At 54.6% G+C, this 13,051-nt stretch overlaps 1 protein-coding gene across 1 annotated transcript in view; it reads left to right on the top strand.

Moving 5' to 3' along the window:
* The window catches only part of PYGB (glycogen phosphorylase B), a 56,760-nt gene extending 44,022 nt beyond the window's left edge, over nt 1–12,738 (top strand). The window contains exons 15-20 of the mRNA XM_004781236.3: nt 3,009–3,067; nt 4,995–5,136; nt 6,896–7,103; nt 8,486–8,620; nt 9,825–9,891; nt 11,324–12,738. Of these exons, the coding sequence (XP_004781293.1) occupies nt 3,009–3,067; nt 4,995–5,136; nt 6,896–7,103; nt 8,486–8,620; nt 9,825–9,891; nt 11,324–11,476 (764 nt within the window). The 3' untranslated portion in view covers nt 11,477–12,738. The remainder of the gene's footprint in view (nt 1–3,008; nt 3,068–4,994; nt 5,137–6,895; nt 7,104–8,485; nt 8,621–9,824; nt 9,892–11,323) is intronic.
* Nucleotides 12,739–13,051: the final 313 nt, after the last annotated feature.

The following is a 13,051-nucleotide window of genomic DNA, read 5'->3' as shown; positions in this document are numbered from 1 at the left end:
AAGGAACCACAAATACTCTATTCAGGATACAGAGCTCGTCATATTGGTCAGGTGGAGGAAACCACTCCCTTGTGAGACAGTTAAGTAACAGGACAGGTGACGTTCATGGCTGAGTGTTTCTGATGCTCCTGGCGCCAACCCTCCAGGAAAGGCTCCAACCGAGGGCCGCCTGTGTGTGGCTGAAGAAGGCACTCCACAGGCCCTCCCTGGCCAGAGACAGCAGTTCACAGAGTCTGTGATTTGTTTTCTTTGCCATGGTTTTCTTTTGTGATGGTTATTTTCCACCTTTTCTTTGTTCTGGGCCTCTGCTGGAAGCACGCCATCCGTCCCCTGTCTGTGAGCAGCTATGATGTCCCTGGGTGCCCACGCCATCCCTGTCGGTCTGCGTGGGCCTGAGTGCTTCTTTCCCATCCACACCACTTCTGGGCTTGCTAGCTTTCTATGGCATCCTGTGAGCCCAGCTGTACTACCAGGCAGGCTGCTGGGGGCTTGGGCCATTCCCCCCCATCATCTCCCCTGCCTGCCAGGTGCGCTTTCTCCCTGGTCATAGCAGACTGCCATGTCACTCTGCTCTGCTATCCTAATTCCCATCTCAGTCTGAAGATGAATACAGTCCGTGCTCACCACCCATCTTTCTGCAAAGCTGTCCTGCTCTGCCCTTCTGCCCAAATTTCCCTCTGGTTCATGACAGCCAGTTGTGTGAATTGTGCTGAGTGAGTTCTTGCTTGTTCAGAACATGTAGGACATTTGCAGGTGACATTCTTGGCTTCATTTTCTTTCCTTGAGCATCTTTGAGGTCCCTCCTGCACTGTCTGGAGCGGGGGGGACATTGGTGTGCCGTGGTGTCATGAGGACCTGTGCTGATGTCATTGGGCTGGTCTTGGTACTGAATGTTGTAGGTCAGTTTTCCAGTTTTCCCGGATACTCAGGGCATTCCGAATACACTCACTGAGGTCTTGTATAATTTCTAGGAAGGTCTCTTGAAGTGTATTTAAAACATCTATTTGGCGCCACCGTTTTGGTTTCCTTCTTCCCAGGTTCCAGTGAGGTATGCGATGGCTTCCTTCTACCTATTTTCTTCTTGTCTCTTGAGTACTCTCTAAACATTTCCAAAGATCTTTCCTTTCCTGCTATGTTGTCTGCTTCTTTCGTTTCTATCCTGTGTGTGTTGTGTGTGTGCTGTTTCCATCCGGCTCTTTCTTGGCTTCCTTTCACTCCCTTATCCTGACAGTTCTCATTTCATGCACTCCAGTGTGATGCCCTCCCCCCCGGGATCTCAGTTCCCAATCTGTGGACTCTTCTAGGCTGACGGCCATCCCAAGTTGGAGGTTCTTATAGGGAGGGCAGTTCAGCTTCTTGTCCAGAGGGAAACCATGTATCTTCTGTGTTTCAATTTGCCTGAGCTGCACTACCCGGGGCTACCAGCAGGGGCTTCATGGAGCCCAGGGCAGCTGTGGGCTTCCTCAGTGCTGCCGTGCCGTGGCCCCTGTCTGTGTGGCCATTGGTCCTCTGTCTTTCCAAGCCCAGGCTGGCTTAGAAGGCCACTTGCCCTGACCCCTTGATTTCTGCCTGGGGGCCTCTGCCCCAGGATGTCAGACCCTCCAAGCAGGTTTCCCTAGAAAAGAGGTACAGGTCCTGTACTCCAGGACACCAGCCCTGCCGTCAGCTCCTTTGGAGAGGCTGGGTCCTGGGGACCCCTTGCCCTCATAGCCCTATCCCCCACCCACGCCATGATGTGGCATAGCTGTTCGGTGACCTGGAGTTTGTGTGTTTTTCCTCTTTCTAGGTTTTGGTGAAAATGTAGTTTGTGTTTTATTTTTTTGCTCCTTGCATTGTTGTTTGGTCTGATTTCTGGAAGTGGGAAAGTTCAGAACTAGGGACAGCCATATTCTTGGTAAGACCTGGAGTCATTTAAAGCTCAGCCACAATTCTTTTTTTTTTTTTAAAGATTTTATTTATTTATTTGACAGTCAGAAATCACAAGTAGACGGAGAGGCAAGCAGAGAGAGAGAGAGAGAGAGAAGCAGGCTCCCCACTGAGCAGAGAGCCCGATGCGGGCCTCGATCCCAGGACCCTGAGATCATGACCTGAGCCGAAGGCAGCGGCTTAACCCACTGAGCCACCCAGGCGCCCTCAGCCACAATTCTTAATGCTCTGATTGGTCCCTGGCCTCTGAAGAATGTGATGGAGGGCTGCCTCATCCCTCTTTGTAGACCCCCTCCAGCATCTGCCCATACCCACTGACATTGAGACCCAGGGGCCTGGCAAAGGACTCTCTCAGTCTGCTGGGGCTGCAAGTGAGCCAGCCACTGTACCTTGACTCGGGCTGCACCCCTGCAAGAGCTTCAGGAGAGCTTCTTTTTTTTTTTTTTAAAGATTTTATTTATTTATTTGACAGAGAGAGATCACAAGTAGGCAGAGAGGCAGGCAGAGAGAGAGAGAGGAGGAAGCAGGCTCCCCGCTGAGCAGAGAGCCCGATGCGGGACTCGATCCCAGGACCCTGAGATCATGACCTGAGTCGAAGGCAGCGGCTTAACCCACTGAGCCACCCAGGCGCCCCAGGAGAGCTTCTCACCTCTGAACACAGCAAGGGTAGGGGGAAACTTGGAGTCTTGCCTGACACCTGTCAAGGGCTGACGGTACAATGACCATCATCCTGGGGCCCCCTTTTTCCATGTGCAAGGGCCTTGATAGCCAGTGACTAGAGCCAAGCCAGCCCCCCTGCTTTGGGCTGTTCTGGAAACAGAGGTGCATCTTTTTCTGTGAGCCTTTTGGAAGAGTTTGTTCCTAGCCTCCTTCCTCACCAAAGTGGGATATAAATGCAGCATCTAGGGGCTTGTCCCCCTTTTTGTAAGTGAGAGTTCCCAACAGACACAGGGGCCCCAGTGGCTGCACCCTGCCCCATGAGTTGGGGTTGATCTCTGAGGATGCTGGTCACCACGCCGTGTCCCAAAGCAGGGGTTTGTCTGGCTTTAGTGCCTTATTTGAATCTCTTGTTTGTCCTGCAGGAATAAAGAAGGACCCAGCCAAGGCCTTTGTACCCAGGACTGTCATGATCGGGGGCAAGGTGAGGTGATGTCCTCTTTGCTCCTTGTTTGATATTTAGCCTTAATACACAAACCACCATGCTTTTTGTCCGTGCAGACTGTGTCCTAACTGCGGTGCCAGCTGCCCAGTGGGCTGGACACTGTGGTGGCTTAGGGCTGGCATATGCACAGACTGCTAGAGGCCTTCTGCTTCCCCTCTGTGCCTGTGGACTGAGTTAGTTGGTTCAGTGTCCATCAGAACAGCCACAGGAGGGAGCCGAACGGGACCACTGCCTGCCAAAAATAAGAGTGGGGGTCCCCAGCTACAGCGGGCTTACAGGCCCTCCATCTGATGGGGCCATGCCTTTCCTTGCGTAGCTACTGCCTTCCACACCTGTGCCCAGCTCTCAGGCCCTAGCATGCTGCCCACTCACTCCCCTGTACTTGTGTGCTGAGCGGACATAGATGTCTGGCTGCTTCCTCAGCCCAATGTACACCAGCTGGGAGCTCAGCCTAGCTTTCTTTCATTTTATTCACGGTGGTGCATGCTTTTGGACATGTGATCATGGGGTCCCGGTGTGCGGCCATTACTCCCTGGTGGGTCTCCTCTCCGTACTCTGAGCTCTAGGACCTGTGTTTCCACTCTCTGCCACTTTCCCCAAGAGCCTGTGTCCTCAGAAAACATGAGGACACTGTGGAGCACAGCTTCTTATGGGGGACTACGGGGCGGAGACTGGGTACTATTTGCCCCGCTAGCTCAAGCACACATGAAGGTGGGCAGGAGGTATGAGCACCTGCCTGGGGCCAGCAAGCCCCACAGGGCTACCAGCTGGGCCCCTTCCCTCCCCTAGTGCCTGTTGGTTCCTTTGTCAGTATCCCAGGGTGCATTTCTTAGAGGTATGGGCTTTCCAACAGTTCTTTAAATGTTCATTGTTAAAATTTTTCAGCCTAGAGAAAAGTAGAAATCCTAGTAATAATATCCATACACCCATCCCAGACGCCTGTGGGACCATTTCAAAGTCAATTCTAGACATAGTATCACTTCACCTCTAAGTACTTCACGTGTTTCCAATGACGTTTTCCTTCCAAACTGCCACAGAAACACTTTTTAACACCACCACACGATTCCATCTTCACACATAGATAGTGAACTTACAAATATCTGGAACAGATTGATTAACTCTGGATCCCGGCAGGGCCTCACCTGGTAGATTGCTTGTTGTCTGCCACGTCATCGTCGGTGGCTTTCCTCCATGCCACCCTCCTCTCTCTCCCTGCAATTGATTTGTTACAGAGACTGGGCTGTGTGTCTTCCAGATATCTGTCTGGCATGTTCCAGTATGTTGCTTAGTTCCTTGTGTTTCCTATAAGTTGGTAGTTCTGAAAGTCTTCATCCTTTTTTTTTTTTTTAACTTTTATTTTCATTTTTTATAAACATAATATATTTTTATCCCCAGGGGTACAGGTCTGTGAATCGCCAGGTTTACACACTTCATAGCACTCACCAAAGCACATACCCTCCCCAGTGTCCATAACCCCACCCCCCTTCTCCCAACTCCCCTCCCCCCAGCAACCCTCAGTTTGTTTTGTGAAATTAAGAGTCACTTATGGTTTGTCTCCCTCCCAATCCCATCTTGTTTCATTTATTCTTCATCCTTTTATCTCATTTCTGAAGAACTAACTAGAGTCAGAGATGCATTGGAGGCTGACAGGTTTCAGCCCAGGCTGAGGCAGCTGTGGGTTGGCTGAGGCAGTCCCTGGAGTGAGGTCACAGGCAGGCGTTGCACCCTGTGGGGCGTGGGTTCCTCTGTCATGAGGCTGTCTTCCAGACTGCATGCAGGACAGGCAGAGGGGGCCGTGTGGCCAGGTGTAACCTCAGCGATCCAGCGCAGGGCCCCAGGATGCTCTGAGGACCCTGCACTGCCCTGAGCACAGGTGATCTTGTACTAAACCTCCCTCTGTCTCCAGGCGGCCCCCGGTTACCACATGGCAAAGATGATCATCAAGCTGGTCACATCCATTGGCAGTGTCGTCAACCACGATCCTGTTGTGGGTGACAAGCTCAAAGTGATCTTCCTGGAAAACTACCGAGTGTCTCTGGCTGAGAAAGGTAGGCCCAGGGCAGCCATGTCAGACAGGAAAGCCTGCCCCTGCCTGGGTGCGATGTGGGTGGTGGTTGCTGGTGGGGCCGATGAACTCTGCCCCAGATATCAGGCTCTCCCTGCTGGAGCGGGCCTCCGTTCTAGCAGTGAAAGGCTTCGGGGAAGCTCTCTGCCCATCACCGAGTGCAGAGAGTTACTCTCAACCTCAGACATCCTTCGTCTCCAGACCTTCTCACTTCTGCCTGTGACCTCCTCTGCTCCCCAGCTTTCATTTCTGCTCCTAGAGCTCACTCTTTCTGGTGGGATACAGCTTCCAGGTCGGCCTCCTTATCCCCTCCTCCCACCCCCAGGGGTGTTTCTGCTATCACCACCGATGTGCTCTCAGGGGCATAACTGCTTCTGATCTGGGCCGGCACCTGCCTCTTCTGTCGGTTTCCAAAGGCAATTTAGGACCTGACATCACGCCCCCTGGGGCTATTCCTCCAAGGGTGTATGTTGCCCTCTGGAGAAGTTCCTGCAGCCAGGTGTGCCTTTGAGCATGACTATCCTGAGCTGGGCAGAACTTTGTAAACTGGCCCTGTCTGGAGGTCCTGGCAGGAAGCAAGAGATGGGAAGCCTGAGCTCTGAGTATCAGGGACATCTGGAGCTCAGACAGACCAGCAGTTGCCTTCTACCCTGAGTAACGATGTGCAGGCTGACTCACTCCCCTTTCCTGCCAGTTCGGCCAGCTCATCGGACCATCTCTGGGTCCCTCAGCTGTCACAGACCATATGTGGTTCAGGGTCAATGCCATGCTTAGCTCCTCACTGAGCTTCTGACATCTTTGTCAAGCCTTTGGCCGCCTGGAACTGCCCTTCCTCACTGATATTTGGGGCCGGCTGGCTCCTGGGCATCTTTAGAACAGAACTTGGGGTGCCTGTTCAGGGACCTCAGAACTGAAGTCTGGGTCCCCCAAGTGCTCCCTCAGCTCTTGAACTTGCTATAGCAGCATGTACACTATCACATCAGCCTGCTCTCTGTGTAGAGATATAAGGGGGCTTGGGCTTGACCTTGAAGAAGGGCTGGACTCTGCTCTTTGCTGACCCCAAGTGCCAGCCACTGGGCTGGGGGAGCAGCATCAGCTCCATGGACAAGATGAAGGTGTGGGAGCAGGGAGGCCAGGGCGGGGTAGGGAAATGGAGCTTTCCCACTAGCCACATCTTCCAGGCACAGGGAGCCCACCCTTGGGAGAAACCTCGGGGCCCTGGCATTAGGGTCATCATCGTGGCAAGCTGTGCCCAGGGTGCATACTATAGAGTGACTTGCGTGCATGTGAACACAAGGAAGTTCCTAGTTCTCTGGTTCTATGAGTCCAAAGTCCTCTTGAAGTGCTCTAAGGAGCCTTCCGACCCAATGGCATGAGACAGAACTCCTGTCGGGATGAAACAGAGTGATAACACCAAAAGCCAGAACCAGGGTCCCCCAGACTATGGTTGGGCCCAGTCCCTGGAAGGTCCCAGAACAAAGGTCTTTTGTGACCTGGGATCTTCTCAGGAGTTACCATCTTGGCTTCAGGCTGCTCTGACTCAGGAAGGGAAGCCCTTACAGGCTAGCATGGGTGGGCTGCAGGGCTCAGGCCCATCCTGGACTGAGCAGCAGATGGCACCTGCTCTGGGAGCACCAGCTGTGGGCTGGAAGAGGGCGTGTGGTTTCCCTACACAGAGTTCCCATGGCTCTTATGCTGTGAGCAGCTTGTGGTGACCTACCTTCTCGCCCACCTGCTTGCAGTGATCCCCGCAGCAGACCTGTCCCAGCAGATCTCCACTGCAGGCACCGAGGCCTCGGGCACAGGCAACATGAAGTTCATGCTCAACGGGGCGCTGACCATTGGTACCATGGACGGCGCCAATGTGGAGATGGCTGAGGAGGCTGGGGCTGAGAACCTCTTCATCTTTGGCATGCGTGTGGAGGACGTCGAGGCCCTGGACCGGAAAGGGTGTGTGTCCCTCCCTGTGCTGTCAGGGCCCAGCAGCTCCCCTGGCATGGCTCGGAGCACTGGGGGTGGGGGAGCTGAGAGCAGTCTGGGAGCCAGGCCCATGCTTGCTGGGGTGATGCCCACCTGGCAGCTGGGGGTGGCTATGGGCACATTGGCTGAGCCTGCTCCTCTCCTGAGCACCCCACAGGCTGTCCCGAAGGCTGGCTTGGGCGGGAACTAGATGTTCTGTACTGGTCTCCACTGGCCCAGACCATGGGTTCAGAGCGAGTGTTTTCAAAAGGGTAGAAGGCCCTGGTCTCTGGAGGCAAAGCCCTGAGCACTCCAGGCCAGTGTGGGGATTTGGGGTTGGCCTGCAGCTGAGATTCCCTGGACTGATTCTGTAAAGTAAACTGATCGTCTTGGAATAGTATCAAGTTTTTAGAAAAGTTGCAAAGAGATCTCAGAGTTCTGTAGTTTTCCTGTTGCTGACATCTTCCTAAGTAGGGTGGTACGTTATCAGAATTAGCTAACCAGCAGCAGCGCAGTGTTACTTAAAGTCCCTGCTTGATTTTAATGTTTCCCCATGAATGTCCTCTGTCCCAGGATCCCACCCAGGGCACGCTTGTGTTTAGACAGCAGGTCTCCAGTCTCCTCTGGTGTGTGACACATTCTCAGCCTTTCCTCATGTGTCATGACTTCAGACCCTCTTGAGTTTGGCCGCAGCCTGATTCAGAGCAATAATGCAAAATCAAAGACTGTACTGCCTAACTGCCTAAAAGCTCTCAGGGGAATTGATGAGGTCTCAGGCACCAGCTGAGTGAAAACCCAGACGTCATAGATGAGAGTCACCCAACCTGAGAACACTCCCCCGTGTCCTTTTCTGCCTGACCCTCAGTTTGGACTTTCTGCCACATCAGTCTCCTGGCACTGCACACCTGCACACCTGCTCCGTGCTCTGCCCCCCACCCCTGCCCCTGCTCCGCTCCAGACTCTGATGGCTGTGGCCTCTTGTGTCTGGTTGTGCTTGGTGTACACCTCATTTCCTTTGTCGTGGTGGACGGGGTAGGGGGTGGCAGGAAGCAGGGCAAGGACAGTTAGGGGTAGGGTGTGGGGGAGTGGCGTGGAGGTGGCTTGCAGTGGGCATATTCTCGGGCAGCCTTCCCCTACAGGAATATGATGGTACCAAGCATGTGATTCTGGGTCTTCCAGTGATTGTGTTTCTCTAACCAGGGAGCTGCAGGATTCATTCTGCCCATCTAGCACATCACTGCCTCTTTGGGGCCCAGCGGCACGCGTGGCTAGGCAGGCCCAGAGCCAGGGGTGGTCTGGGACCAGAGGTGTGCCCAGTACAGACACCCTGTCCCTCACTCTGGAACCTGAGGTTTGGCCCCACCTCTCCACAGGTACAATGCCAGAGAGTACTATGACCGCCTGCCTGAGCTGAAGCAGGCCGTGGACCAGATCAGCAGCGGCTTCTTCTCTCCCAAGGAACCAGACTGCTTCAGGGACGTGGTCAACATGCTGCTGAACCACGATAGGTTCGTTCTCACGTCCTTTCCCACCGCTGGCCAGACAGAGGGGTCCTCCTGGTGGGCCAAGGCCTGCACTTTGGGGATGACCCATGGTAAGGCTTGCTCCCCACCTGAGCCCATGGGCAGAGCCCCAGGCTATCAACCAGGTCCTGCAGGGGCCTCTGGAGGTGCTTGCCTGCTTGGGGCCCTGGTGGTAGGGGTGGCCAGTGCATGGTCCAGCCCCAGGGCCCCCCAGCACTAGCTAACCCTACCCCCCCACCAAAGGGCATGACAAGCAGAAGGTGGTTTCAAATGGGGCTGGTCTGAGGCAATTCCTGATCCTCTCTTCCCTGTGGGCAGGATGCCCCAGAAACCTCTGGGGGGCGGGGTGAGGTGGGGGGCTGGGCCTCTACAACCAAAGTCCCACAGGCCCAACTGAGCCAGCTGTTGGCCAGTGGTGACACCAGGTGGTTTAAGAGGAATTAACTTGTGATGCAAATTAAGTTGTGATATTTTATTACAAAGCATCAACAAAGGGCTATACTGTCCACATTCCCGCACGTGCTCATTTGCAGCAGGTCAGCACCTCCGCTTGCCCTCTCGTGGCCTTTCTTTGCTCTGGCCTGTTGGCAAGAGCTGAGCTCTGTCCCACTCTCAGCTGCCTTCAGGTGGTGGCCTGTGCTGGCCATCTGCTGCTGGCCTGTGAGGGCTGGGGGCTGGTGTCTGTCAGACCAGATCGCGGCCCCGCACAGCGCAGGATGGGAGCTTGGCCCTGATTCAGACTGGAATCAAGGAAACACTGCTCAGTTTCCTGAACTGTCTCCGCAACTCAATCACAAACGGAAACACAGTCCCCTTACATAACTCCTGCCATGCTGTCCATGGGATCCTTTCCCTGGATCACCAGCTCTCACCCCCTTGGCTCTGGTAAGGAATGGCCAGGCAGAGCCTTGCTGCCTATCTGTGCCACGTACCCTGGGGCAGTGGAGTTGGAGGAAGCCTCTCAGCCTGTGCCACTCAGCCCCGCCTGCGTGGGGAGGGTGCGTTAGAAACAGGTGAAAACAAGGTTTCTGTAGAATAATATCCCCAGTACAAAAGTTCTGCTCCTAGAGCCACCTCTGTGGCTCATCCCAAAGCATGAGGACCTGGATGGCCGGGGCCTAGTGGCCCATTTCCTGACCTCCGACTCACCACCTGCCACAGTGGCCTAGCTCCCTGTCTCCTGTTTCAGGTTCAAAGTGTTTGCAGATTATGAAGCATATGTGGCATGCCAGGCCCAGGTGGATCAGCTGTACCAGGTATGGTTCTAGGGCCCCCAAGCTGGGATGGGAGGGTGGCCTGGCAGGGGAGCAGCAGGGGACGTCTGTAAGGTCCAGTCCTGGGAAGCCACTGTTCACCTTGTGGCCTGGACAAAGGGGGGGTGGGCGCTCAGCAGGCTGAGGTGCATCATGGACATGGGCTGTCCAGGGGTTCTTGATCAGCTTCTACTCACATGGTCTCCGTTGTCCCTCTGCTGTCCCCTGGTGAGGCTGGTGCCTTGCGACCCCTTGGGGCCAGGCCACTGTCCACACTGGCACGTTTCTGCCCAGGCTCTGAGTGGCTGCCATAGAACACACGTGAGCAGGACAGGAATTTCTGTGGACGGCAGAGACGATGGGCACTGTGGTCTGAGCCCCCAGTGGCTGTGATTGGGAGGATGTGGGGAGCAAGTGTAGAGCCAGGAAGACATGTGTGCACACAGAAAGCCTATGTTTAAAAATGAGAGTGCTTCCTTGAACAGGGAAAGCTTCCATGTTGAGTGAGGGGCCATTGCTGTAAAGAGTGGTCTTTCTAAGGCTGGACCACTATAGCCAGCTCCCCAGTCCTTGGCGAAGGTGGACAAGGAGGGACCCCTCATCCCAGTTTCTGTATGGAGCATGTCCCCTAGGGAGTGGGTGTATCCACGTGGGGACTCATAGGAAGACAGAGGACCAGAGCTTGCAGGGCTGAAGAAGGGTATCCCTTGGTGCCCACTTCCCTCCCCTTGCTGGGGTTTTCTGGACACCCAGCCTGTGTGCCCTACCAGTGGTGGCAGGGGGAGAGGACTCTGGGTGTTGTGGTGTGAGTCTGCAGTGGTGGGTCAGATGGATTCTTCCCCTGGTTCTTGGATGAGGCCTGCAGGATCTTTCTGATGTGTTGTGGTCCTGGCCCCTATCCCCCACCTTTAGGGAAGCTGTCTGCCCTTGGAGACCCATTAAAGAATAGGGGGGCCTGGAAACATAAGTTACCAGGCAGGGCTCTGGGGGGGGCACCTTTGCTTCCCAGACGCGGGCCTCAGCAGAGTCTTCCCTTTTGGGGAGGCTCCCCGTGATGCTGGCTCAGTCCAGGGATGGTTGTCAGGCTCTGGGGGAAGCCGTGGAGGGGAGACCACTTAGCCTTTTTCCATGGATGTACTTGGCGGGTACTCACTTGGTGGTGGTTCTTTGTCAGGTAGGCTGTGCCTCAGAATACGTGGCACATTTTGAGGCCCAGGGCCTTCTCAGGCTCCTTACCCCCATATCTAGTCATTTGATAGCTTTTCTGATTGGTGAGGATCCCCATTTCAGTGAGCTATTGATTGCAATTTCATCTTTGTTCATCATGCTGATGAACAGGGGCTGAGAGCCCATCTAGAAGCAGCCCTGAAGTTCTGGAAGTGCAGGCTGTCTTGTGTGGTACCTGAGATTACTCAGCCTCTTCTTCCCTCTGCAGAACCCCAGGGAGTGGACCAAGAAGGTTATCAGGAACATCGCCTGCTCGGGCAAGTTCTCCAGTGACCGGACCATCACAGAGTATGCCCGGGACATCTGGGGCGTGGAGCCCTCCGACCTACAGATCCCACTCCCCAACCTCCCCCGGGATTAGGTACCCTAGCAATGGCCTGCTGTTTCTGGAGGGCCATGAGAATTGTAGTGGTGATGGCTTGGGGTGGGCAAGGAAGAAAGGGTGCAAAGAGAGGTACTCCCAGTTTCCTGCAGGAAACAGAGCTTGCAGCACTGGGGCAGCTGGCCCCGCAGCTTTAGCTCACCTGACACAAGGAGGTGGGGAGGGTAGAGCCAGCCACCGGGTGGGCTCCTCTCAGACCTTGCACGCACCTTGCAGTGAGCTTGTTTTTAGTTTTGAGCCTCTGGATTCCAGGGTCTGGGCAGATAGCTGTGGCGAAGCCTGGGGAACTGTGTGTTTTCTGTACCACAAGTGCTGGCCCGCTGGCGTGGGCTCCCAGCCTCCTGGCCATGCTAGTACTCTGGCTATGTCTGCAGCTGCAACGTGGGCGCTGTGGCCCAAAGTTCCAGACTGATCAGATAAAGGGGCTCTAGGATGGCTAAGGGGGACATTGGGGAGGACATCTGTGTCCAGCATCCTGGGGTCCTTGGCTAGGACAAGGCTGGCTGATGCAAAGCTACCGTGGTTTTGCATTCTTGAGAGGATAATCAGCTTCCCAGGGAAATGAAAGTAGCTGAAGCCTTTTCTTTTTTTTTAGCAACTAAAAGTTATACTTTTGAAGTTTTGTGGAGAGGCAATGCTGGAATGTGTTGTCCAGACCTGGGGGCCCTGCGGTGGGGCGCTTTGCTGGGGAGGCCAAATGCCCCTGCCACGTGTGTCCTGGGGCCTGCCTTTCCTGTCTTACACTTGGGGCCACCCTCCCTTCTCCCTTGGTTTCTAGCAGAGTAACCACCTTGGAAAGGACTGAGCAGGCCCAGAAGGGAGCCCACTTTGCTTCTGTCTGGACAGCAGGCTGGTGGCAGGAAGGGTGGATGAGCCCCTCTCAGCTGCCCAGAGGAGAGAGCCAGGGAGCAGGCTAGCATGCTTCACCACAGGCTTAATGGAACAAGGAGGGGAAGCACCCTTCCAGAGGCTCTACATCCTTGCATGCTGGGTCTGGATGGCACAGGGCTCTGCCCTCACCCCAGGTCCTGACTGCTCACAGAATCAGGCCATGGAGGATTTGCTCACATGTGCCCTTCACCAGAGCTGCAGAGGTCTGCTGGGGAGGCCCACGTTCTGGGGCTGTGGTCACACCTCCGCCACCTTCCCGCTGCCTCATTTCTTAGGCCATGTGTGACCATCACTGTGCCACTTGATGTCACTGCCTCGTGTGAGAAACTGATTAAACCTTCCTGCCTGTGCCTCGTTGACCTGGCCTGTGTTTCATTCTGCACCGAGGACAGGGTGGGGGCTGCATCACAGGGGCAGGCTTCGGACCCTCCCTCGTAAGGGGCCCATCACTCTGGGATTAAGGACAGACCAAGCTCTCCCATCCCAGCTGCAGGTGGGACTTAAGAGTCTGTGTGAAAACAGATAATCATATCAAAAAATGGGCAGAAGATATGAACAGACACTTCTCCAATGAAGACATACAAATGACTATCAGATACATAAAAATGTTCATCATCACTAGCCATCAGGAATATTCCAATTAAAACCACACTGAGATACCAC

This window comes from Mustela putorius, unplaced genomic scaffold (assembly GCF_011764305.1).
Source record: "Mustela putorius furo isolate JIRA1106 unplaced genomic scaffold, ASM1176430v1.1 tig00000224_pilon_pilon_pilon, whole genome shotgun sequence".
Classification (NCBI taxonomy): domain Eukaryota; kingdom Metazoa; phylum Chordata; class Mammalia; order Carnivora; family Mustelidae; genus Mustela; species Mustela putorius.
Note: the sequence above shows the minus strand (reverse complement) of the source record. Positions and strands in the feature narration are given on the sequence as shown.